Source organism: Pagrus pagrus, assembly GCF_965226575.1.
Source record: "Pagrus pagrus genome assembly, chromosome: 22".
NCBI classification, from domain to species: domain Eukaryota; kingdom Metazoa; phylum Chordata; class Actinopteri; order Spariformes; family Sparidae; genus Pagrus; species Pagrus pagrus.
In genome coordinates, this window is record NC_140204.1 from 19,939,632 (window position 1) to 19,967,621 (window position 27,990).

The 27,990-nt window shown below is 43.2% G+C and overlaps 1 protein-coding gene across 9 annotated transcripts in view; it reads left to right on the forward strand.

Moving 5' to 3' along the window:
• The window catches only part of nrxn2b (neurexin 2b), a 665,374-nt gene that overhangs the window by 625,435 nt on the left and 11,949 nt on the right, over positions 1 to 27,990 (forward strand). For 6 of the 9 annotated variants that reach the window (XM_084343881.1, XM_084343874.1, XM_084343877.1 and 3 more), the window contains 3 exons: positions 8,951 to 9,040; positions 21,056 to 21,381; positions 27,823 to 27,901. In XM_084343881.1, coding sequence (XP_084200007.1) covers positions 8,951 to 9,040; positions 21,056 to 21,381; positions 27,823 to 27,901 — 495 coding nt within the window. The remainder of the gene's footprint in view (positions 1 to 8,950; positions 9,041 to 21,055; positions 21,382 to 27,822; positions 27,902 to 27,990) is intronic. The other 3 variants (XM_084343882.1, XM_084343879.1, XM_084343880.1) reach the window with 1 other exon arrangement.

The following is a 27,990-nucleotide window of genomic DNA, read 5'->3' on the forward strand; positions in this document are numbered from 1 at the left end:
AACTCACATTCACTGCATTTGAGGTAGAAATATTTAACTTTTCACTCCACTACATTTTTTTTTACTTTGTAAGTTGTGATTTTACCAGCACTCCCAACTCGTCAAATACAGCAGCATTGGTCAGTGCCCTCAAGCACCAAATTATAAATTATAATGAGTTACCCCTCTAGCATCAGCATCTGCAGTCAAGTTAGCTATAATAAACATGCAACGTTTGGTTAGACATTCAAAATAAAGCTTGCTGATAAAACATTTCACATATTACAACATATTATGACTTTTGGCCTGTTAGTAACATTGTGAAACTTTTTTTTTTTTTTTTTAGCAGTTTGGCCAGGTTTAGGCACAAAAACTACGTGGTTAGGTTTAGGAGAAGATCATTCTTTGGCTTAAAATCACCATATTACTTACATGAGATTAGTCTCGTCAACTACACAACTCACATTACGTCATTTACCATACTTATTTCAAAAAGTCTTTTGTATGACGCATCAAACCAAATAAATGCCTTGGACTTTTCCACCTCTTTACTAAAGGGGTGCCTCCAGAAATGGAGCAAGAGGGCTTACTACACTGTATACTCACTGTAGGGCCGCTGCCCAGGCTGCTGTATTTGACGCAGTGGGGATGAGAATGGTCATCAGTATATAGAGCATTTATAATTAGCTCTTCTCTGTCAAGCAGCCAGATGTTACTTATAATAAAAATCCAGTATATCTGCCAATTTACTCATGTCATTTACTTTACTTTAGTCATGCCAGTTTATTAGGTACACCTAGCTAAATCTATTGCTCGATATAATTAACACCTCTCGGTATAACACAGAATAATTCAACAGAACTGCAAGCTATAGCCTGCAAAATGACCCTTAAGATGAACTAGAACTAGGCTGCGAATGAGTCATTTATCAGCTGTCTTCTTCTCTGAAATGAGCCAAGGCTTCAATGTCTTAATCAAACATATGCAGTTTAAAAATAAATCTGAGAAAAGTAGCCAATGCTCACATGTGAGACAGTGAACCAGAGCATTTTTTAACCTTTCTTACTTTATTTCTATTCGTCTGTGGTTTAATTAATCTCAATCTGTTTATTGTCTCCGCTTTTTACTGAGCCTTCATTAAGGTAGGCCTGGTGTGAACTGCATCCAATTTAGCTGATTCTAGTTTTAAACTGTCAACTTTGAGTGTGAAACTCTATTACCTTTAGAGAAGTTAATTTCTGAATACAGTCCTGAGTTGCTACTTGTACTAAGAACAGGATTTGAATACTCCCTTGTTCCTTGTAAAGAAAGGAGTTACTGTTTCAGCAGTCTGACACCATGAAGTGGCTCCTTTTTTAATCTGCACTGGCTAAATTAACACACAGTTATGGTGTTAACAGGTTCAGATTTTAAAGACACTCCACTCACCCCCAAGCAAAAAGATTCCAACTGCTAGTCCTCTTTTGCCGCTGATCAGATACGATGCACGACTGACGTTTGTCATAGTTTGGATTTTTATTTTAGTCATTATATTCAGGAAAGTACATGGGAAAAAAACATCAGAAAGAGTTAATTGAGGGCAGCCAGCTCAGTCACTTGTCACCGCTGACAGTTCCCCCTCTTTCCATGTGTTCTTATTGGGGCTTTGGTGCTCTGTGACTGCTCCTGATTGGATCTTGCACAGTTGGAAGGTATCTCCAATTATTGGCCTGTGGCTATGGGATGATGGAGAGAGAGAACAGAGACATAGTGAAGAAGTTAATGATGAGGAGAGAGAGACAGAGAGGGAAGACGCAGCTAAGTAGTGTGGAGCAGGAGAGGGAAAAGATTGCTTTAGGTAATTCGAGAAGTGACAACTTTGATTTCCACATGAGTTGGGGCGGAGGGGGGGGGCTGCTTTCTTTGGCTCACTTTGGCAGCCACCCTCGCACAAATCCACCGTGGCCGAGATGAAAGGTGGTGAGGATCCTGTCGAAAACAAGAGGAGAGAGAGAAAGAAGTGAAAACGAGCACATTGGATTGATAAGTGCCGTGCAGATGAAAGATGAGCGAGCAGTTAAAACAGTGAGATTTCATCTGTTTCAAATGCATGCCGACACGAGTGGTGGGCGATGTATTTACATTGAACAAAGGAGTGTGGTGGGAAGGTAAATCCCTCTCTTTTCCCCATGCGATTCACATGAAGAAACACAAGTTGCCTGCAATCTTTAGCTTTAAAGGGTTTCGGGATAGAAAATACGCCACAAGAAAAGCCATATTTTCATGTAAATTGCTCATAAAAGGGCTTTAAAGGCCCTTTTATGAGCCTTTAAAGCCGTCTTGTCTCAAAACAAGTGAACAAATCTTGCCGTGCACTAAGATTATTTCAACAATCAACCTTTTTCAAGAATTTTCAAGCCACCGTTTTTCTTGATTTTAGTTCAGCAGTCTTTCTCATTCCGTCTGCTGTCAAGATACTGATGCCCTAGAAAATGACTGAAACAGGTTGAAATATCCATTTTTTGGCCGATCTGTTTCAGTTGTTTGAAGTAAAGTCACATCTATTTTATGCAACAGCAAAAAAAGAGGAGGGATCCATCTCCTAGTACGTACAGACATTCCGACCCAATTGCCAGAATAAGTGTTGGCAGTGCACATTTCTGCAAATCATGGATATGTTGAAACTTAATGTTTCTTTATGTTCGGTTTTCAATATTATGTTGTGATAATGCTCTGTTTATGGTCCGGTTATGTTTAGGCACAAAACCCACTTTTATGCGACGAGAGAAACGTCACGTATTGGCTTACCTAGTTCTTTAGCCACTTCAGTGGCTGCAAAATGTCCTGAGGTCTTGGTAAAAAAATGCAGTGGTTTCACACTTACAAGAATATAATATGACACACTTGTAGAAATGCCAATACGGTACGTATGATGTAGATATTTGATGTAGCCATGGTTTGCAGAAACGTAAAATGCCAACATTTTATTCTAGCAGCTGGGCTGGATGTGCAATAAAGGTTGCATGTACAGAAGAGACCAATGAAGTGCACCAGAGTATGCTGGTTACAGTGACAACATTTCTGATACAAGTCAAAAATGAGAAAGTTAAGAAAATAAGACTTTCAGGACTTGGATTAAGTAGCAAAGGTTTACAGGGTTGCATAGGGCCGTTCCATCTCTCCATCTGCTCCAAAACACCCAGTGGATATGAGAACAATCCATCTAAAGTTACCTAATGAAAAACAGAATGAGGCTAGCTTGACAGAGAGAGGTTTCTGTGAGAGGGAGGGAGCGCAGGATGGCCGGTGGCCAATCGTCTCCAATGTAATCTCCATTCTTGTGGATGGATTTCCGATGTGGGTGTCCTGTACAAGGACATCTGGCTGCCTGCAGAGCTACATGATATACAGTTGGCTCCTTGTAGAGTCTCCACACACACTCACATGTACTCATTCAGATGCACACTTATGCACTGATACAGAAAGAGACATAGAGCGAGGCAGAACAGTGTGTGATTAATATGCTGGATCATCAGGACACGAGAATCTAGCGCTCCCAAACAGACAGAAGCAGACACACTTGAAGCACGCTACACAAGTCTCTCGCCTGTCCCTGCTTTGTGTCTCCCTGAGGTGCCAGTCAATCAGGGTGCCCTTGCCCTGCCCCTAGCACAGCAGCTGTGATACCTACCCAGGCCAGGCCCCATCATGGCTGTTAATCCAGCCAATGCTTCAGGCACCAAACACAGGGCATAAGAGGAGGAAAGACAGATTTCTGGCTTCCAAAGTGACGATCCCACTAGTGTGTCAGAGTGGACATTTGGAGCCTCAGGGGGTCCAGAGCCAGAGGCAGGCTGGCTGGCCACACATACATGATTAGTGTGGATAAGTGTGGACCAGACTCCAATGTTTACACGCACACAGTCTGCTGGTTGGTGGCTCACACCTTGGCTTACATTGTATGGGTGATAAGCTATTTACTGTATATGCCCCTGTAACTGGAGTACACAGGCATTTTGCCAAATATGTCTAACAAATATACAGTTGGCCTTGTGAATTAGCAGCTGTAATAAAGCATAACAAAATACTGTCATCTGAGCAACCAAATTTAGAAAGCTACGATTCTGAAACTAGTTGATTTATTTAATAGAGCACGTAAATACAGGTGTTACCAGGTTATTGTGAATGAGATATGACGTGTGCATCCAAATCACTGTACAGAAGTGAAAGGGAGAGTTTAAAAAAAAAAAGAAATCGTGATGAGGGCCAACATAACCTGACTTTTAATCCCCAATATGGGTCAAACTCAAAAAACACTAGAATCCTACATTTCCCATAATGTAACGAACAGCATCCCTCATTAGACATAGACCGTATTCACACAGCAGCCATTGGAATCCGACAAATCGTCAAAAACCGCTACATACAAGTTAATTTGAGGCTTATATACATGTGTGCAACATTTTTGTGATATTTTATTTATAGAGTTAATCCACGCCTTTCCTATCATACTGAGTAACACTATCAAACAGTAATGTTAGCCAGGAAGTGGCTGAACCCTAACGACAGCTGACGTCTCCCTGTAGCTAATGGGTTATCAAATATGTTGTTTCACTTTGAAATATGGCCCAGTGTCCCTACAGATTTCCACTGTCCATTGTCTTTTCAGTTGTGGGCTTTTAGTTGTACATTATGTATGTCAAACTCCTGCTGAGTTAACCATGAAGACATCAGTATGATTTCACCAAGGGTTACTTTCTCAAACCTGACGAAGCTCTTCCAGAACCACAGAAACCATACAGCTGTTGTTGCTGTTCACCAGTAATTTAACTTTGACAATGTTCATCTAGGTTGATTATTAAATAACAAATATAACCGCTAAGGAACAGTTTTTGATTTACTAGTTTATTTCTCTCTCTTAAATGTTAGATATTGTTGAGCTCCAGGTCCGATAGCATTGTTTCAATCTTTCACTTCAAGCGAAGGCAATAGTCTTGGGAGTAGAACGTGTGCGATAATGGCGGTGAGGGAGAAGACAAGGGCCCAGCTGTTTAATCTATCCCCCCATTCTCATGCAGAGCAGGCTTCAGCTGGTGGGGAGACAAGCAAGGAGAGAGAAGTTTCACTGGTTCTCTCAGAATGACTTATTTCTCCAAGGAGCCGGGCGCAAACAGATGCAAACAAACAAGCAGGACACGGAGGAATTTAGATTTTCCTGCTGTGTAGATGACACAAAAACCGGTCAAACAGAACTTTCTGGCATCATTTTCCTGTGGCTGTACACATTTTTTTGCTCAAATGACACTGGTCACGTTCTCTTCTTCACAGTTTCCATCACTTCCCCAGTTTTGGTCCCCGTGTCCATCTTTTTGTTTGGAGTAGATACACAAAACCATGTTTGTGGATTCCTCCATCGATTGTTGGTTGTTGACGAGGATGTTGTCACTCAGGGAGAGAATACACACACATTTGCATACAGTACATACACACTCATAGCATTTATTACTCTTTACGTGTGTGTTTGTGTGTGTGTGTGTGTGCGTGCGTGCGTACATTTACAGTAATCTCCTAGTAATACACTCACTCTGTTACCAGGCAATGAAGAAGGATGCATGAGTAAAATGGAGCGAAGATAAAAAAGAGCAAAAAGAGGGATTAAGGGGGGAAGTGAGAGAAAGGGAGGAGACAGTAGGAAGTGACGAAAGTACTTCAAAAGACAAAGAAGGATGGGAGACATTTCAGAGGAATGGATTAATAAAAAGAGTAGATTGTGGAGCGAGAAAGGACGGAGCAAAGAGCTAAAGAAGAAAAAATGGAAAAGGAGGCAATTGGGGAGAAGAAGGAGGGTAATGAAGGTGCAAGGAGAAAATGGGGCATGGAAGGAATTAGGGAGAAAGAAATCAAAATGGACTTTGGCAGGAGGGTAAGACAAAGGACAGAATGAAGTGTGGATGAATGATTGTTTGAGAACAAGGGAAGGACAAGCAGAGGAGAGGAGTGGTTGGAGGGAAATAAGCAAAGCAAGAAGGAATGAATAAGTGAATGAGACAAGGAAAAGGGATTAAGGAAAGAGTGATTGAAGCAAAAAAGGAAGGAAACATCCCATAGGGGAGGCCTGGGGGAGAAGGAGGGTAAAACCATTTGAGAAATTGTTTCCTGGGTGCAGTGTCTAACAGCGGCCACTTGGGGGAGTATCTCCAGCTGATACTCATTATCAACTCTTACTTGGATGATAAAATGGAGCCTTTGTAAGATTTAGTTACTGGAAGTGGCTGTCTCAGTGTGATTCAGACAAAAAAAAGTTTGAAGAGGGAGGAGATTAAGTCAGGATTTGTGAGACGGCAGATGCACCAAGAGGAGAGGAACATACACGAACAGGATTGATTCATCTCACCGAGGACTACTGCCTCCCACAATTTCCCTTTCACTGTGTTATTATTGTGCTCATCAACCCCCCCCCCCCCACACACACACACACACACACACACTACCATGCCACACTCATTTAATGTCCACCTTTCACTCTCTTCTCTCTGTGATACTGTACCAGCAGCATCTGTCGCTCAGTCTCTAATTCGGTGATTGCTGCAGAGTGCCCATGTCATCTCTAAAACAGGATTGTGTATGTGGTGCACTGTAATTGCTGCACTGCCTTTCCAGAAGGCAGAAGTACCCAGCTAATCTTAAGTGCAGCGTGAATGCGTGCATGTAATTGGCCAACACTAACACTGCTGCATACAGTTTAGTCTCAATTGAGATCAGTTTGCTGCCGCGACAAACAGGTTCAAGTCACGAAGAAATACAGGAAGAATAAAATGGCTCCACCTTTCAGATTTTTCTCACCCCCTGCAGGGTTTGTTAAGGAAGTATTTCCAGTAATAAAAAGCGTAATTAAAGGGAAGTTATGTGTTATAGAAAGATCCAAACATTCACTAACAATTTACCTGCTTGATTTCTAGATCTGTCATTTCCTATGTATGAGCTGCGCCTGTGAGTCAGCTCTCGCCAAGATTAACACACAGAGAGCTACAAGTGCAGCATATGAATGACACTGAGTCATACAGTACATCGGAACCGCCTGTTCTCACGTTTATCGAGATTGTCCTCTATATGCTTCTCCATCCATCTGCCAGCTATCACTCATTCCAGTCTTCCTTTTTTGCCTTCCGTCATTCAATTTTCATTATCTTTCTCACAGCGGCCCTCTTTCCCATGCACAGACAACTGCGTATGTCCATATACAGTATGCACACGCACCTCCTCAGCCTGTGTGAGCCATTATTGCGCAGGCAGGCGTGGGTAGAGAGACCCCTGGGGAGTGGAAGTAGGTACTGCAGAACTGAGAGGTGGTCTATTTTAGATCACTGCAGCAGCACAGAGCAGTGGGGGGAGCAAAATCAAAGTGCACTAGTTAAGATGCAGGATACACTTCAGAGCGCTCCTGTTTACTGTTTAGATGTTGGTCCCAAACTCTCCTTCAGTTCTTTAACTTGCCTTTCTGCAGAGAGCGTCATCAGCATTTTCCAATGGCTCACAAACAGACTCACACTGAGGCCCAAAATTGATCATAATGTGTTTTTAGAGACTTTTGTGAATTGTTGATTTTAGGGGAAATCACAGTTTTCAGACCTGTATTTCAACACAATTATGTATTGGTTCATTTTATCTTACAGTGAACACAGCCAAGAGGTAATAGAAGTTACTTGGACTCATAAGTAGCTTGATTTTTCTGAGTTCTGTGGTGCTTGGAGCAGTGGGGGGTCATTAAGTCCACTTCAAACATAGGCTACACGTGTAAACACACCATCAGAGTTGAAGTGTAACACCTTGAATGTAGCAAAGTGACACATTTTGATTAAATTTCTCACTCGTACATGTTGTAAATTGGATAATTTCCATTAAAAAAGAGTGATAATTTTCCCCTTTGTTCCCGTTCAAGGGCGCCTGGGGATTCCCTGACCTGATTTATGGGAATCACTGCCAGAAACTGTAGCTCTCTGATTCTGATTCTGATTCTAGCCTATAATCCATGAAGATTGCCATTTGACTTCAGACAATAACTCCTAATTAAGCCTCTGACATTGCCACCACATTAGACTTCATCAAACCCCCAGCCTGGCCACCATCAGCCCTCATCTCCCCTAATTCCAGCTCCGCCTCTATTGACAGCGTTGGAGATGTACGCAGCATGACCCCGAGGTTGATTGAAGTGAAGTGAGGGATAATAAGTTTGCGCAGCGGCAATGAAACTTCTTTGACACGCTGATGAAGTGATGCTAATTGCCAAGTGCCACTGAGAAGTGCTCAATTAATGCATGGGGAATAAACCTGAGAAAACCTGAGTGCTGACAGTTTCACTAAATCCCTCTCGTTCAAGAGTTGGATTCAAAGTGAAGCGATCCTCCGCCCGGCAGAATGCCATCCTGTTGTCGGATTTTGGAGGTGGTGATTTTCTAATCAGAAACTCTTTGTGTGGAATGGGAACTAAAATATGTCTTCCTTGAAACAACCATGAAATGTGTTTTAGTACTGTGTGATTATGTCATGCTCATGTGGAATAATCTTTTATTGCTGACATTGAAATGTTTGTTTTTTTTCCTGCTCTGCTCTTTCACAGTGTATTAACTCTGTTGTTCAATGATTGCTGGTTCTGTGTGTGATTCTAGCTTGATTACTGCTAAGTCATATCTAAAGTGTATTCACTTTGCGAACAGCTACGCAAATCATACTATATCTAAATAATTCATAAATCTGTTTAACTTGTTAGTACATTAAAAAAACACTTAAACTCAGAGTAACTAGAATGCTGTTAACTTGTCTAACCAAACAAACCAGCCCAAAAACACATCAAGTTCTTCCTGTCCTAACTAAAGCTGAATTAAAGTACATAACTTGCTAAACATTTGCCATGTTGCCCTTCTAACCTCTAACCTTTTAACTTCCAGATTTTTTTGTAACCTCTCTTAATTTGTCTTCTCCAAATTTCTTAAAGGGAACTATGATAATGAGCGCCTGGCTATTGCTAGACAAAGAATCCCATACCGACTCGGTCGGGTAGTTGACGAGTGGCTACTCGACAAAGGTAATAAAATCCCTTTAACTCCACTAATGATCCAACCGCCTAACCTACCGTTAACCACCACTCTGGAGGAGGTGCAGTGCCACGCAACAGGGGTGAATGTGATTTGGCTCTTTAACAGAACTGTAGGTCCCCTTTAATCCAGAATTGAGAATGATTGGCTGATGTATTATGACTCATTCCTCTCAATTGTTTCTTATCTTGATTGGTACCTGAAAACCAACCTGGAAATCAGGTATTGATGGAAGATCCATCACATATTTGCCATCATTGTAAACCCTAGATTGCCCAGTTGAAATTGTTCAGTTGAATAACTGGCATTTAAATTCATCATTTTATATATTGTTTCAGTAGTAAAGCCATTCTCTAACATTGATATGCAAATATCCAGGGGACCATATCCAAAGCACCTTAAACTGGGGCTGCATCTCTTCGGAGCATTAACCCCCAAATAACCCGACATAACCCCCAATAACCTGACCACATGTAAAAAAGCCTCTTGATTCCGTTTGCTTCTTTCCTGTGTCTTATGTTGGCTGAATGTGAGTTTGCATTGACTCTATTTAATCATTCATGAAAACGTAAAAAATATTTTATAACTGGAGTTACAGGACAAACGAATTCCCCATGAATGTCACTAAAAGTTAAAGGGACTGTTGAAGTGTTCAGTAATCAGTCTGCATCCATCGCAGCGAGCGGGCGCCATTTTCCGCCCCACATTATGCATAACTAGTGCCGTAAGTGTTGAATGTGGTCCCATCAAAGTGATGATTCTTTAACCCTTTGAGTGCCGAATGTCCCTACCTCTTTGTCTTTGTCTTGTGCCGTGTGTTTGTGCTGCTGAAGGTGGTTGATTCTTCAAAAGAGAGGAGTAGAATAAATCAGAAGGACAGCTAAATGGAGTCTTAAAATAGCTTCTGTGTCGCAGTAGAAACACTTGCAGATGTTTTTCTCATGCACTTCTGCGCATAATCTGAAGTCTTATCGTCGCAAAAAAGAGGGTATCGTGTACACAACAAAGAATACGAATTTAGCAGAATAAGGATGAGAATCTATATAAATGGATGGTTTTGCTGTAAATTATTAGATTTTCCAGATCTCACAGACTTCACAGGAAGGGTTGTATTATCTCTTCTGTTTGCACTAGAGATGTACTTAGATTAATCACAAATTAAGAGTTTCAAGCATTAGCCACTTTGCTTTAGGGCTTTCGAAACGGTATTGTGAATGATAACGCATGCAGGGATGAATTCAGAAGATAACATTTGTCTCCGAGAGCAAAATGAAGTACTCATGCGACAGACAAACAAGATAAATGAAGCGCCTGCATATTTATTTCATAGAAACAAAACAATCCGTGCATTCATCTCCAGCTCCTATAAACTGACTCCTCTTTGCTCTCCCCCAGTGCAATCGGGGAACGCACTTCTGCTGAGGGTAGTTAGGACGCAAATCAGAATTAAAAGGACTTGGAAGATGAAAGTTGAATGAAAAACTGGATCAATAAAAAATGACTTACCCACTTATAAAATGATTTGTGCATGCTATGAAACTCTAAAGAGGAGCTTGAAACCGAATGTATTATTCTCTTTCTTCTATAGTTTGAAATGAGTCTGCATCCAATCATTTTAATTGACAGCAATGGGAGAAAGTAGGAAGAAGACATAAACAAATAATCCGTGTTAAACCTCGAGTGAGGGCTTTGATCAGGGTGTATTTTCAGAAAGGTCACAGTTATTTGTTAACTCGATTGAATTCATTAACGACAATACATAATGTCACACACGTCATGGACTGAAGAGGCAAAGTGGTTTCGGAAGAGCATTCTCAGACGCTTTTTTCATATCAGTCTAGATAACGAGGGGGATTAGCGGACATTTCCGAGCTCAAAGGGTTAAAGCTGTTTGTTGCTTTGACGAGGAAGTGGCTAGAACTGAAAGCTAAGAACCTTCTAAGCAGAATCTAACCACCTAACAGCAAACCAAACTCCACCCACACTAACTGCTGAGGGCTTCTCCCATGACTCCCCAACCTCTCCCACTAGCCAAAAATTGAAACGATTGGCAATGTTTTCCAGCTTTGCCCCGCTGGTTCAAATTCAGAGAGCCCTCAGTTATAACCTTGTTATAAATGATGTTTAACATTTGAATGCAATTGACCTGGATGTCAGTGTTTGGAAGAACTTGGACAGGTCGCGGCGATCGCTTGGGACAAAAACTAAACAAAGATCTAACTAAGTTCTAACTACTACTAAAGAAACAAACTTCCAACTGGCAACTTCTTCCCCTTGTCTCCACCTCCATGTGATGCAAAACTCAGAGGGTTAAAACAAAGCGAATAACTGAACACCAAATTCAAAAATGACGCACCTGCTGTGGATAATTGAAACTAAATGCGTATGAAAAAATACATGAAGGTCCCTTTAACATTTATTGTTTTCACCACTAAGGAAATCAATCATGTTTTGAATGTACTGTTCTATATGTCTTTGCTGTGCAGGTTGAAGGGTGTATGAACATTTGAATGAGAGATAAGGACTGTCGTGTGGTAAACAACCTGGGTTATTCATCCTGTAATGGTCCAGGCTGTTACCAATATGGGGTTTGGGTCTCCATTCTCTGGTGATTTTATGACATTAATGCCTCACAGGCTCTTGACCAGAGAGACAAAATAATCAGCCCTATGGGTCTCCTCTCAAGTGCCTTTTAATGTTTCTTTAAAACTCAACAAGCACGGAAAACCACTACTTCTCTCAGATCTCAGTGGTGCTACAACAGTATCATTAATCTAATGACTCATGCGCTATTATGTTCATGTGTGGACGGAAACAAAAAGAAGGACACAAAATCACTCACAATCACTCTCACAAATCAGTATTTTAGTCACGCTGGGATATAATGGAAGTCATTGGAGCCAGCAGCGTCCTGGAGGAGAGCTGTGCTGCATCTCATTCTGAAGCCCTGATCCCATCTCCTCTCCTGTGTGTGAGGCAGATCAGAGTGAGCATCTCTGTATGACTCTGTGCCCGCTGACTAGATCCAGAATGGCAGCCACTACGGGAACCCAATGGAGGGGAAAAATCTGAGTGCCGAAAGTTTTCAACGGCTCTATCCGAATCAAAACTTAAGATGTGTCCCCTCCCCTTTTCCTTGCATCTTTCTCTCGCCTTGTGATCTGTCATGCCAGGTTTCCTGCTCTCTATATGCACATTCTATTCCTCACTTTCCTTTATTTCCTCTTTCTTTTTCCCTTGACCACACTTTTAACTTGGCGAGCATCAATGCTGCCTGTTTCTTTAAAAACAACAGCTTCCTGATCTCATCAGGGAGCTCCACTAGAAAATAAACATTACAAATAACCAGCAAGAATCAATTCCCTTTAGTTGTTCCCTTTAGCAGATGAGTAAGGAAGCCAATAAAGCTCCCTGAAGAATTGGAGCTGCATTTTCTTCTGGCAAGGAGTCTATCTCTGGAGCTCCCCAACAACATGGTGATCTACCTCTGAGTTAAGGTACATGAGTGCAGGGAGGCACAGCGGAGGAATACTACAACATCGGGTCTCTGTGGCCTAAAAAGCAAGCAGGAGAAACTGGTTTAATGTTCAGTGTTTAATGGTCTAGTGTGAGCTCCCCCATTCCCTAATCAAAAGCAATCAAGTCCTCCCACTTGGTGTGGGGCCAGAGCCCAAATCAACATCTCCCGGCCAGGCATTGGTCCAGATCTGCTATTCAATCCCAGCTTTATTTCAGAGATTTTCTCACATCAGGCAGCAGAGTGCAGAGAGCAAATCAGTCTGTCTTTCAGCAACCCCATGATGAGCTCTGTATCCCGCTGAGTTACTATCTTGTTTTCTCATTTGATCCCTCTGCACTATTATGGCCTTATTTGGAGGAAGTGGGGGGAAACTGTATGAATTTTAACGTGCTTGCTCATGAAGAGAAAAGTGGCTGCGAGACAAGCGGCTCTCTAGCTGGAAAGAAGGGACACTTTGCTGTTATTTCATGGTCCCCTACCATGAAATGGCCTAAAAAACAGCACAGTCACAGTTGGCGTGAATAAAGAGAGAAGATTGTCCCTAGCTAACCACCGTGCGATCTCTCTCTTGTGTCTCTCCCGCGACAGTATCCCCTGTTTAAGATCTACATACAGATATAGGATCAGAGATAGAGCCACATATGATTAAATCCACGCTACCGTCTCAGGAGTCCTGCAGATTCACCACCACAATCTCAGCCTCCCCAGCTGCCTTCAAAGACCTCAGGGCTCTACGCTGCCTCGCAAGGCTTTCAGTCTAACTTCATGCCGCATTTGGCCCCTCATCTCAATTGTCAAACACAATTAATTCATAGTGTTCTACCCAAACCAGCCCAACTTCTGAGGAGTAAAAAAGCAAAACGCTGTTAATTACCAAAAGAGAGCCTTGTGCCGAGGAGATAACTTGGGAACACTTCATAATCGACTTTGTCAGCATCCCACCCCACCCCCATTGTGCTCCAGTCTTCTCAGACTTTCTCCCTCCTTGTTCGAGGAGAAGAAAATGGAAATGGTGGGAGTTCTTGTTTGTTGATACGCATACTAGAAATTCTGCGGGCGCGTGAAGGATTTGTGAACACAAACCCATAAAGACTGCGAGCAAACGGTCCAACTTTCTGTTCTGCACATCACAAAGGAGTGTATTGACAGAGGTGAATTCTGGGCCATCCCTCCCACCCTGCGACTCAGCTAAGAGAAAACATTTCAGATAGAAGCTCCTTGCAGCCATATGGCATCCTTCCTCTCTGTGAGATAACAGGAGTAGAAGGAGGATGAGAGAGGCGTAATGATGACGGTGGAGGGAGAAAGATACTGCTCTCTCCAGCTGCAGTCCTTTTCATTTCCCCTCCACCAGGGATGGGTACACTTAGATCATCCTTTCACCTCCCCATTCCCCCCCTCCCATCTCTCTCTGCCTCCCTCCAACAATCACCTCCTCCATGTTAGCTGCTCACAGCCAGGGAGGGTTTAGGTCTTGTGAGAGCACAGTATCAAGCCACCGTCCTCTCCCCTCCCCTCCACCTACATTCTGGGGGTTGTAGCAGACATACAGCCATTATTTCACAGCCTCCGACAAGCAATCTGTGCATTAGCAAGTCGAGCGTGGCCCAAGCCCAGCCCACTCCCCGGCTTGGCTCGGCTCAGCTTGTAATTACCGACCACAACTCATCTGAGACAAGCCATTTCTCTCTGTTTAGAAAAAAAGTCGAGGAGGATGGTGCATCGAAGCAAAGCTGCAACTGGAAACTTGCTATTACTCCTGTTACTGCAACAGCTTTTAGGGCAGTTTACTTCTGGTTGAAGAAGCCATCTAAGTAGAATTTGGCTCCGTATTTGTAACAGACATCAGACAGGAGTGATGCAACCTGCACCCAACTGATAAAACCCTTTTAGATCTGCAGACAGGTCTTTCATTAGAAAATCCTGTCAGAAAATACATTTTTCACAACAGATTTTTGCTTGATCAATCAAAGTCACCGTGACTTAACAAAGTAAATAAACAACTTAACAAGTTTAAGTCTTATTTTAATAGTTTTGACCAAAATATCATCATGCACATCAACGTAATTGCTGAGCTCTTTGCACCACAGCAACATCACTACAAAGTCCAATGGAGCAAGAAACAAAATGCTCACTCATATGATCAGAGAGGTTGTTAAACAAGTCCAGTCTAATTATCCAAACCACTATACTTGCAGTTGAAACCCAAGATGAGCACAGCTTAATGGGGAATAATCTTATATTACAGTGAGGAGCCACTGGAAGCGAAAAAAGTCCCACTAAGATTTCCCCTGCTGCTTTCTGCTTGTGTCAAGTAGGGGGTTGTTACACAGAATAATCGACTAGTCAACTAGTCAACACTGTGCATTGTTGTAGACTAATAGTAAATCTGATTTTAGCACAGTGATAACATATATATGTACAAAATATGTATAAATCTCCTGGGATTAATACATTAATCAACTGTTTGACAGTAGTCGTGCTCTTACCCTGTGGCACGCAGCCCTTGCATCCTAAAGAAAATGAATAGGGCCTGTGTGAGAGTTCCCAGCATTCTCAGCAATTAACTTTGTGAGCACAATGAACACATAATTGTCATTTAAATTCATCACTTTCAAAGAAACATTTTTTTCAGTAACACAAAAAGTAGAATGCTCATTCTGCACTCCTGCCTGTTTCTCACAATGAATCAGTTTACTCGCCCGTTTTTATGACAGCACGTCTAGCTGAGCATGTCATTTTCATATTCGTCCCACCCCCTGTGTAAACGTATACCTACCTCCTCTGTATAAGCATCTTTTCTGGTCAAACGACAGCCATGTGGCGGTGCATACAGCAGGAAGCCATGGCCTCAGACTGAGATAGTTTCATATCATTAAACCCTGTCATTACCACAAGGTTAATCATGTGATTAACCATCTGCACTTGAGAATGAGGGAAGGAGGATAGAGGTGACAGACCATGCATTTCATATCCTCTACATGTGAAGCCACCTTCTTCCCCTTTTTGCTTTCTTTCGCCATAACTCACCACTCTTCCTGCTGCTCCTTCTTTACAGTCTTACTCTTGTGTATTGCTGTATGTCTTTTTCTTCCTCAGCCACTGTCTTTAACTGCGTGATTCCTCTTGTTCTTTTTTACCAAGCCTGTCATCTACTCCCACCTTCCCTCCCTCCGTGCCCTCGCTCCATCTCTTTGACATTTTATCCTCATGCAGACTCGGTCTTTCTCTGTCCCGCTCGTCTGTCATCCTCCCTTGCTCCTGTCATCTCCCATGTCCCCATTCTCTCAGTCCCTGTCCAACCTCTTCGTTCTTTATCGTCTCTCTCTCAGGAATTCGATAGATAACTCAGGAGCTGCCCCATGGCTACAAACCAAAAAGAGTAGTGAAAATGAAATGGTATTTCAAAAAACTGTGTCCAACATACACAAACATACAAACTCTCTCTCACACACACCCCCTGAAGAGGAATGAGGATAAGGGACTTGAACAGTGATGATTCACTTGAAACTTTTATTATCATAGCTGCAGTCACTTTCAATTAGGGTCCATCTTCTCTTTTGGGACACTGCTAAGGAAAGTCTCATGAGAGAATGACAGGCCAGTGTAAGATGTACAGTAGGAGGGAGTCCACATCTCCAGTCATATTGATCACCTGCCAGCTACATGGGTGGCCACTGCACACTGCAGTCCACTGTGCAATACAAATGTAAAAATAAACGCTCCCCCCCTGGCTGCAAGATGCTGTGACATGCAGGGGTCATTACCGTGATGATTTGGTGAGGAAATCGAAGTCAGAGCGCTTCTCACTCCTCCATGACGCCTGCTAGGCTATCAGCCACTAAGCCCCTCGGGTGATCCAAGCAAAGGCGGGTGTGATTGCGGATGATAATGCCTTTAGAAATAGTCGTGCCCGCCTTCTTTTACCCAGATGCCCTATTTAAGCAGCAAAAGTGTGTACAGCTCCAAGTCAGGATACTTTATATTTGCAGGCTGCAGGGCAGGAGCAAAGATTTACCAAGCTGCAGCATCTCCGAAGCATGATTTCTAGACAAGGAGGGCAGACAAAGACACACAATCCTCACCAATCTCCATTGGAAACTTAGCCTTGGGATTCACACGACTATGAGTACAGCTCGTCTGCTCAGTACTCATCAGGCTGCCTGTCCACGTCTTTATGTCGCTTTACTCTCAGCTTTCAGCATGATTCTATGCATATCCCTTCATTACCAGGAGCTATTTTTACCCCACTTTGTTGTGACAAATTTGAGGAGCACAGTGTGCTACTTTGTGCATTCCATATTTCCCCATGGGTTTTATGAGAACACACTATATGGATTTAAATGTAAGAGGGACTGACAGAGGTAGGCGGGGTAAACTCTCACAAACTAATCTCTGAGGATGTATAGAAAGATAAAGACAGAGACAGAGGGAGGGACAGAATAGGCTCCGTCTCGATTAAGAGAGGTGAGCCCATGACAATGCAAACAGAAGAAGCAGATGAGTTAGTGTGCAGATTTCTCTTCTTTATCAGTGCTGAAACTGGTTTTAAACCAGATTCACAGTACTTGTTGTAGTGAATTGAATCCATTGATACCGACAGCCCATAGCTAGCCTAAACTGTATTTCTACCCGTGTAAGCTCTATCGTGGCTCTATCGATGGCAATGTTGGTCCGTCCACTATTTAGTCCTACAGACATTTAAGATGAATAGTACTACATTTAGCCATCCCCTTACTTTTCCTCTAGTGCAAATTTCAGAATGCTGACACACTGAACTAAAATGTGAACATAGCAAACATTTGCTCTCCTAATCATTAGCAAAATAGCAGAACTATTGTGAGCATGTTGGCACGCTCAGCATGATGTAATTCTCAGGGGTAACTTCTGAGGTAAATGGAACGCACCATTAGTCTTTTGAATGAGCTTCACAATAACAGCCTTGCAATTGGTGGAACTCTTTTATCCTTCCTTATTTGTCTTATAGACCAACACAAAGACAAATATATTTTGGTCACATTTAATCTGGTAGGGCGTTTAAAGAACAATTCAAATCAGAACTGTCTTTGAACTTGAAAGTGAGATTTAAATTTCTTGTCCATATCGCTCAGGTAGATAGACAGATAAATACTGTAGGTGGATGAGCAGATAGAAAGATATATGTATGAATCTTGAGTATCAACACAGTGTCTGCAGCGGCTCAAGCCCGAGCATCACAGTCTCTGCATTGCAGTTAATTAAGGCATTGTGTACAGCCATGAATGCCTGTTATAATGAGTGGCTGTCCGCCTGCCAGCCCAACCCCTATCCCAACCTTCTCATCTACCCCGCCTGGCCCCTCCCAACCCAAGCCTCTGTCTACTAAATGACTATCACCTTAACAGCCTTGGGGAGAGAGGCGAGGCAGCACCCACCCAATCCCACCAAAGTGGTCCAATAGACTCTAATCAGTGTGCAAAGTCTGTGCGCTGTGCTCTCTGCACAGCTGTGGATTCACACGTACACACCCACGAGAGAAAGGCGTATGTAAATAAATGTTGGGCGAACACACACTACTTGAAAAGGCCAACTATCACACACATAAAGGTCATTTCACTGACATATTTCATAAGTCATTATATACACTCACACACTCCTCTCCGCTGCTCTGCTGCAGCACCACATCCAGCTCTGTCATATTAAGCGCTGTGATTGCTTGTCATGCAGAGGCTTCTTTTTCTATCCGCCCCCCCTCCACCCCACCCCGCTCATGCCCGCCACCAAAATTGGCTCTAAAACCGCATGTCACTTTTGATTTGACCCGGCAGACCCTGAAACAATAACTTCATCAGGCCCTGTTAGAGTCTCATGCCGACCAGACAGCTCCAAAAACAAACACTGATTTCCCTTCATCTAGTCTAGAGGGCACCTTTCTTCTTTTTCACTGACTCTCTCTCAAAATGGATGAACGCATAAATGGCCGTCACAGTGCCTGTCTTCAAGGCTTGTCTTCATGCGCCTTTTTTTCTTTTAAACGAAGAAGGACACTGTCACATGCTGTAGCAGGATTAAATAGGTCGCCCCACGGATGCTCGGACACTTTAAGAAATATATGACAATACGCAGATGCATGTGCACTGACTTTCGGAGGTATAACTAATCCCTCCTACTCTTCATCATAATCATAAGCCGCTTGTCAATATGGCTTACTTATGACTGTGTCACTGGCTCAGAGTGTAACTGTGACACCAGTGCACTTAACTCCTCCGGAGGAAACTGTCCTGTCTACACAAATCATCTTCTGACTTGGAGTTGCTGCTCACACACAGGGAGAGTCGGGCGCTTTTAAAGGAACTTGAACTGTAAACCAAGAGGACTGATAGCATTCAGGAAAACAGATGATGATGCGTGTCCTCAACTTCTCCGCACTCCATCACCCTTTACTGGAGAGCGGGGGCAGAGTGGGGCTGTTTGAAATGGGAGACCCTCTGGGCTGACGTGTGGGTGTGTATGTACATGTCCTTTTGTCAAGGACACTGGAAGAGTGATAGAGGGGGGGTGTAAGGTGGGCTGAGACTGTTAATGTGTTAAGTGTGATCTTGTGTGATGTATCAAGGTTCTCTGTGTGTGTACACAAGCATGGTTATTCTCCTGTATTTTCCTCGCTGATGTCCACACTTTGACAATCTGTCCCTCCCATCACGCCCCCACCAAACATGCTTAGCGATGAGATAATTGAGTGAGACTCAGTTATTATGTCAACAGTGCATATGCCAGACATTAAGTCTCATCATTATGAAGTTGGAGCAGGGTCCCTTGTGGGCCCCTGACAGGCCTAATGATCTGATAATGGGATGACACATGTAATGGCCCATCTCAGTGGAATAGATTGATCTCCCCTCTGCAGAAAAGTTACAGATACACATACAGTACTGTATACCGAACATGTTCTTGTATGCCCACACACACATGCATGTGCAGTTGTTTGTCTGATATACCCACCCACCTGGGTCGTACACATATGGCAGAATGAGCGAACCCACGTAGACAGAGAGTAAATCATAATTACAGTGATGAAGTACCCTCTCAGCTCTCTTAATCAGAAACAAATGGGACCCGGGCCTGTCCCCAGTGTCTCCATACTGATGAGTGGCTTACAGTCCCACAGAGAAACAATAGCAACATTCAGAAGTTGTCCAGAGAATTAATGCGTCACAATTTCACAACCACACAGAAGCCAGTGTTTCCAAACGACATGTGCATGAAGTGCAAATATGCCCACATATGCACTGAGGAGCAGTTGTAGTCTTTCGTGCTTGTTGGCATTTGCATACATGCATCCACACAAACAGAAACACACTCTCCCGTTAGGCCGGAGGGGTCTCTCATTTCAGTGGTCCGTAGCACACCATCCCTAGAGAGTCTATATTTTGCAGATGCACACATTAGTGTAGTATTCCTTTCACAAACAAACTCACTCCCTCTTTCCTTACACGGATTGATTTATCCATAAAAAAGCTCTTTGGCTTCCTTTCCCTTCTTCGCTAAGTAATTACCTCATCAGGTCTGTTTTTAACCCACATACTTCCAACAGTATCCCGTAATAATCCTCCCCTACCTCCTTCCACTTTACATATTCTCTCATATCCACACGACTCATAATAGGAGTCAAAGGTTGCACCAGTCCAAGCAGTACAGTGAGGTTTTCCCCAGGAGAGCTGTGATGCAAATATGGGGTAGAAAATTAAAATGAAACTAACTTGGCATCAGCAGGAAAAAATGCAGGGAGAAAAACTACACCTGTCAGACTGCCCCCACTCCACCCCCGCACCACAAGTCCTGGTAACACATTAGTATTGGACCCTGGTTAAATGGTCGACCCAATCCTTCATCCATCTTTCCATCCAGATGAATGGTAATGACCACAGAGAGGGACAGCCCCTGCTGAATTAAACATTTCCTTCCAATGAGGATCTTATTTTCCTCCTTTGGATGGTAGAGCGGGCTGACGTTTTTTTCCACTGGCAGAGGTACTTTATCATTGTGCAGCTCAGGTGCATTGGAGGTCAATGACACAGTCCCAGCATTGTTCTAATATATTCCATCCCAGGGCAAATGAGATGCGTTTCACTGTGAACCCTCAGTCTGAGGGTCAAGCCACAACTGCCCCTGCAATTTATTTGACTGCCAGATTCAAGCTGCCTTTCACAGGAAGTGGCACGTGCCCTGCCCCATAATGGCTCCACCTGCAGCAAACCAGGGTCCAATCTCCCTAAAGTGTTGCCCAGGAAATCCCATGTGATTGAAACAGTCCCCCTGTCTTCACTGTGCCTGTGTATGACTTTGTCTTTTATGTGCAAGCTCACCCAGAGACCATGGCTGATTTGTATTCTTTGCCCTTTCTCCCCTTGTCTTTCCTTCTTTCCATGGTTTCTCTTCTTCTCTTACCTCCACTTCCTCTCTCCTCTTGGTCATTTCTTCATCTTCCTTATCTCTCACGTATCAGGTCGCCAGTTGACTATCTTCAACAGCCAGGCGTTCATCAAAATTGGTGGCGGTGGAGAAAAGGGACGCCACTTCCAGGGCCAGATCTCAGGCTTGTACTACAACGGCCTGCAGGTGCTCAAACTGGCTGCCGAGGGCGACCCCAATGTCCAGACCCAGGGCAACCTGCGGCTGGTGGGTGACGTGCCCTCGGTGCTCACTACTGACACCACCTCCACCACCCCACTGGCTGATATGTCCACCACAATCATGGAGACAACAACCACTATGGCAACAACCACCACCCGCAAACAGCGCTCGCCCACCATGAGGGACAGTGTCACACAGGTGAGCAGTAGAGAGTTTGTGATACGAGCTTGTTTACATGACTCACACTGAGAAGCTAAAAGAACACACCGGAGCTAAAAGAAGGCCGGTGTTTGAGTCATTGAGCTGAGGAGATGCAGTGCGCTGTGGTGGAACATTGCCAATTACTTTTAATTGGCTTTCTAAAGTTCCTCCAAAATCTCACAGTGCTGAAAACAATATTTGAAAGATTAAACAGCATGGCCAAGCAACCAGATGGCCTGCCTTGGACGAGTTGAGGTGCATTTCAAAAGAAATCATACGTCAACTGCGAGGTCAAACAGTCACGTCCTCAGCACAGAGCTTTGTATGAGCTTCCCCTTTTTTTATCCCTCAGCCACATTCACATGTTCAAACAGCCCCTCAGCCTGAGATGGAGTCGCATATCGGCTTTGTGTTGCTAGTCCTATTAGACCAATCAGCACTGCAATTTTGATTTCCTCTAAGAAGATATGGCTGACTAAACCCCAGACATGGTATGATGCTGGAAATTACAGCACATCGAGACAGATCGGCACAGGCTGGAGGAGGGGGAGGAACAAATCGCAAAGAAAACCCTGCAACGTCCAACAGTAGCACAACAACTCATGGTGCTATGATTGTATGTTTATGACCCTCCCTCAAAGGTTATGATTTATGCTGTGATGATTATGTACATGTGCTAAGGGAAGCCATCACCATCATGGTAAGCAACAATTAGCAAACAGTGGGGAAGCTCTGGTGCCCACATACTGGAAGATGGAAGAGACGGGTCCTCAGGAACTCCACTACTCATTAAAAGACCTAATAACAGGCTCCACATGTTCCGAGGGGGAATATGCTCTATTTCACACCCAATGTCATCAGTCACAAGGCGTGTGTTGTGCAAAAAGACCTTGCTGCATTGCATTTTAAAATAAGTGTGATCCAGGTCATCAATGGAAGAGATGCAAGCTTCTCCTCCACGTCCATACTGCATGCACATTATGTCAGCTATTTCAATGATATAGCAGTCACTTTGTACGGCAACTACTTGAAAGCTGTCCTCTTTAAAAGCCGTCCATTTCATACTTTAATCTTCAACCGTCCAGCAAACTTTTATGATGTTGCAGGTAACACAAAGGCAAGGTGCCAATTACCAGCGCATTCCTCTTTCTCAGTTGTGTTCATTAGCGCTATTCATGTCCACAGAAGCTTAACTGAGATCAGTCAGCAAGCCACTCGCACTCGTCCCTGACAACCCTGATCATCCGATTGAGAATATATTTAGACCAGCTCACTCTTTGTCCCTTCATCATCATCTCAAACCTTAGCAGATTCCATCCTTTGAAAGAGCTACATGTCTCATTTTGAGTAAACGTGGCAGCACCAATTAGAGTGAAGTCAAGGTGAAGCTGTCGATGGCACAAATGTACAATTCCTGCCTCTTTGTATAGCAAACCAGCCAGTTCAAAGAAAAATGGATTGTAGGTTTTGCATCAACTCTTGTTTATTTGCTGTTAGTTTTATCTCCCCTTTTGTACTTTTAGAAAAAAAGTCACTTAATGAAGCCTCTACAGCCTCATTACAGCAGTGCTCGGATGCCAGCTGACAAAAGATATGAAGGTGGTCGTGTTCACAAATGTTCACCCAAGCACCTTCTTTCAGTCATGTTGAGGTGGCCGTGTAAGCACAAGCAAGTGAGATTCTTGTAGATTTTAAAGGTCAGTTGAAGCTCCTTCACAGACAATATTGTCTCCAGCATGCCAGGGTCGGCATGACTTCTTCAGATGAATGCTCTACGGTCTAGTGTTTCTGCGTCTTCTCTCTAAAAATGAAATCAATGGAACCCGACTCCAAGATGTCACATGTAGCCATCCGCTCAGTTCAATATCATATCTCTGGCCTCCAGACTTCTTGGCGGAAACATTCTTCCGTGTTCAGCATATAACGAGCTTGTACAGCAGCGGCCTGTGATGTGAAATTGGCAGCCATAGACGGCCCTGTTTGATAAATTATCTGGAACCATTTGAGGATAGCAAAGGACTCCGAGTGGTGCCTCCTTCTATGCTGTTACAAGCCTTAATGTGTGCTGCATTTGCTGACTGACGTTTATGTTGGGTCATAAAAAAGCAGAGTCCCACCTTTAGAGTGCTTTTTATTGCTAAGAATCTATTTTTCAGCTAGTGTACACACATTTTAACAGCTTCTTCTTTATTGTTATTATGTACCTAGCAGAACGAAGTGTATCGTCACAATAGCCCAGAATAGCATTAAGGATATGTGTGACAATGAATAGACATTACCAACGAGTCACTCATCCACATATTTTAATGATCAAGAAGGCAATGTTTTGCTGTGCGCACGAAACCATAAAAGCCTTATTGGGGGCGTATATTCGGCTAACACAGCCATGATCATTCATACAGATGGTCCCACAGTGACGCTGAATTATTTGTTATCTCGGAATTCATTCAAATTTGCAAGGAGGTGTTGAAGTTCTGGCAAACTCATCTGCTCCCCCTCAGCAGAGAGAGAAAATCAAACAGACAAGGTTCAGTGAAGGAAGTGAAAAGAATAACTCTTGTTCAAGAATTGTATGGTGTAGACACAGTTGTAGTCAAGTAAAATTAAGCAAAGAATCATGAAAGGTTGAGGATTACATTGATTTTGAGTGGCTGAAAGGCAGCACACTGTGTATGAAATCTTTCATATTTGCTCTGCGTCTGGTAAGTCTGTCCTGGGAAAAAGCCTGTGGTGCACAAGAAGTGTTGTTGCTTGATTTTATATTTATGGCGGCAACAGAAGTTTGGAGTAAACAGGGAAACAGAATAGTAAAAAACATGTTGCAGGCTCCAACTGGAAATTCACAAGTCAATCAAAATCAGAGATACAAACAAGCTCATGATCATATGGCACTCTGACTGGTAAGTTCTGTTACCATGGATTAAATGTTGAGTGTTGTAAATGGTAATTTTCCTAAAGAAAAGTGCCATTGTTTTATAATGTAATATGGCTCTAGGATAAAAAAAGTTGCCAGTAGAAGCCTGTTTACATATAATAAAGGGGCGAAGAAGTTAACTATGATTCCCAGGGTGCAGTTTGGCAAGAAACATGCTGCGTTCCAGACAACTCAGAACTCAGAGCTTCAGGGGAAATGGAATGGAAGCAGGAAAACCTTTTGTAAACTCACAGCAAATCCATTTACCCCAGCTTCATGAGGGAGCAGCTGTCGGACGTCTCATAATAATGGCAGCACCTGGGTAGGGGTGAGGATGTATTTGTAGACTTATTTTCATTAGGGTAGTAAGTGGAATACTTTGACATGTTTCCAAGTATAAAAGTGCTGTGAAATAAAAGATATATTGGCATCTCTTAACTCATGTGTCATTTCCCCCCTCTCTGTTTCGTTTATATATGCAAGGAGGCAGCACTGCTGAGGGTGTACACTCGCCTCTGTCACAGTCAGTCAAGTTTTTTGTTAACCCGTGGCGTTGTGCACCTGGAACACCCAGAGGTCGGAGTTGGATATTTCATCAATGAAATTCCGACCTCCAACTTTGAATGGTACGCAACAATAACCCTGCAAAGCACCGCAAGTCGGAAGTCAAGTCTGTATTCAAACTTCCAATCAAATGCGCCCAAGTGTATACATTCAGGAAAACGTGGACGCCTGCAGAAATAGGATGTTTGTATGACACGTCTCTGAACTTCAAAAGCATCTTCAGCAGCTTATTTAACAGATTAGCAAATCTTAAAAGAGTAGGGCTCATTCCGACTTCCATCAGGCATAAATTAACTGGATTGGAAATGGAAATGACAACTACAGTGTTGTTTCAGCATGTTTAGCAACTCAAACAATACATAAATTACAAAGTCATTAAAACGTTGTGTATGGAAGGGCAAAATGCAGAGAAAAAGCTTTGTTTTAAGAAATACTTGTATACATGTAGACAGGGCCTCAGAGGTCTGGAACCAGAAAGTCTGATTTCAAATTGTAAATAACACAAACTCAAGCTGACACAGACGCTGGTTATGTGGCTTGTCAGAAGCTCAGTGCAGTCTGCCTGCAGGTAAGTTTTGGTGAATCTTTATCATACTCGTGGTAGTTTTGTTTTGGTTTTACTTGGTGATCATCACTATTTGTTCTGATTAAGAGTAAAACATAATATTGAATGGTAATGTGGCAGTCTTTGCACAGTTTGTAGGCTTGATGTTGATATTTAGTCAAAACATACAAAAAATGTGACCCTATGCTTCAGAATATGTCAGAGGAATGCTCAGGAGTGTCTTTGATGAGAGGGGAGTTTTTTATTTGCAGTTAGAGCTCACCCCAATAACTTAATACTATGGATCACCATTTCATACAGCCAATCACTGATCACAAAGTACATTTGAAATGAACCTCTGGACCCTGCGTCAGTTCAATTAGTCACAGTCAAATAGTCGCATGAGGAATACGTGATTTTTTTGTGTTCTTTCACAGTCACACTCATTGGTAGGTAACCATCCATCCCGTGGAGCCTGTGCTGGAATTTTGTGCTATTGCAAACATGCTAATTACACTATAAATTCACTGGGCAAAGCTAACAGGAACTACTCTAATGAATATCCCAGGCACTCGCTAAGATACAGCGGAGACAGGAGACAAGACCAGGGTGGCGGAAAGCAAGCGAGCGGAAACCCAAATTTCAATTTCTCCAACAGCTCTGAGCTACCCGCCGTGCTGTAGCTTTGATCATAGTAGAATAATGCGCTTTGATGCTTAGAATAAAAGATCTACCTTTTGATGTGTGTGTGGGGGGGTCTGATTTTTTTCTCCCCCACACCCCTTGATAATGTGGGTTTCCACGAAACAGTCGGAGTCATCACTTGTCTCGCGCTGACCCAAATTTGATGTTGGGGTGTTATAAAACTAAAATCACAAGCTGCACCCCATGCTGCCGCTGTCTTCACCGGAGAGGACTCCCAGGTGCTTGTGATCTCGCTCTGATTGGGCCGGTGGAACGCGAGATGGATTCGAAGTTGTCTCTTTGTGGATTCAACTGCAGACGGAAAAAGTTCTGACCGGTTCAAACTGGAGTGCGGCGCTCCTCCTTCAGCTCTCCTCTAGCAGTCATCAGTACACTGGGTTAGTGGGCACCATGTAACCATTCGGCATCCAATAAATTACACGCAGCGCTGGTGTAGCCGGCTGTTCGGACGTTTGAGGGGCGAAATGGGGTTTACAAGTGTGTCACAGATGTTGCACTAAATTACAACTGTGCCCACTCCAGGAGGCTGAAAGAGCTATTTGACAGTCAGCAAGACACTGGATTATTGAAATATTTTTTCGTTTATGGCCGCAAGAACACCCTGCCCTGGGCATTTATTGATGTCCTGGTTTCTTAATTTAAAGAAGTGCACCTTTTAAAGGATTCATTATGTGCTGCTTTATGTGGAGTTAGGGAAAATGAAGCAGCTGATTGCACGGATGGAATAGAAATGTAAGTGCATGTTTGATGGAGATGTTCGCTGACAGACTGAAGCAGGATCATTAGGCCCATTTGACAGAGCCAGGTGATGTGAACACACACTCAAACGCACACAATGTAATTAATTAATGATTGCACCCAGGCTGGGGATTAATAACAGAGAGAAAACGCTGTTCAGTGTGGCGCTCGAATCAATTATACTGATAAAACCCCCCTGTTTTCTATCAGATGACCCCATCTTGAATAACAACCAGAGGCAGAGCAGAGTGGAGGGCGGGGCGGGGAGGGGAGGGGGGGCTCTCGGCGTCTAGACATGCAGCTGTGTGAGTCATGCAGTGGCGAGGACAAACCCTGGCTACTAAATTGGAATCACCTTGTCGGATTTAATCTGTTTTTCATCTAGAGACCCCGCTGCTGTACCTGCTGTACTAAACTCTGCACTAACAGACTTCATTTCTCCTTTATCACACAATTCAAATGTCAAAGAGAAATGTCTACAAGCTGGGTCAAGAAACAGAGATTTGCCGATACTGATAGAGCAAAATATTAAATGATAGTTGTGCAATAGTGTTTCTGGTGTCTGACGTTTGTGCCCACACGATGGGGGAAGTTGTAGACAAGCTACACATCTTCGATCGGTCGGTGTTTGGTCAGAAAGAGCTGGTTTCACTTTGACTCCCCTCCAACTTCATATCTCTGCTTACATAAATACACATGGGTGCCACTCATAAAGCACGCCCACCTCCATATTTTCGGGAAATGTGCTACCACTAAGAAACTGCTCAACAATAAATCTCCACGTTGTAACCGCACAAGGATTTTTTACCTCCAGCCTTTTTTTTTTAAGTTTGTCTCTATCGGTTGCATTAGCTTGTGTGACCTTCACTTTGGCAGCCAGACACTTTTAATCCTCTTCGATGTTCCGCGCGTCCTCTACACCAATAAAATCTGTCCTGACTATCTCCCCTGCTCTCTGTCTCTATTCTTCCAGAATGCAGATGACCTCTTGGTAGCATCAGCTGAGTGTCCTAGCGATGACGAAGATTTGGAGGAGTGTGAGCCTGGAAATGGTGAGTCAACTCAGGGAGTTCTGTCTTCATAGTACTTGGTGTCCAAAACCAAAGTTCAGCCTAGAGACTAAAGTAGACGCACCTAAACT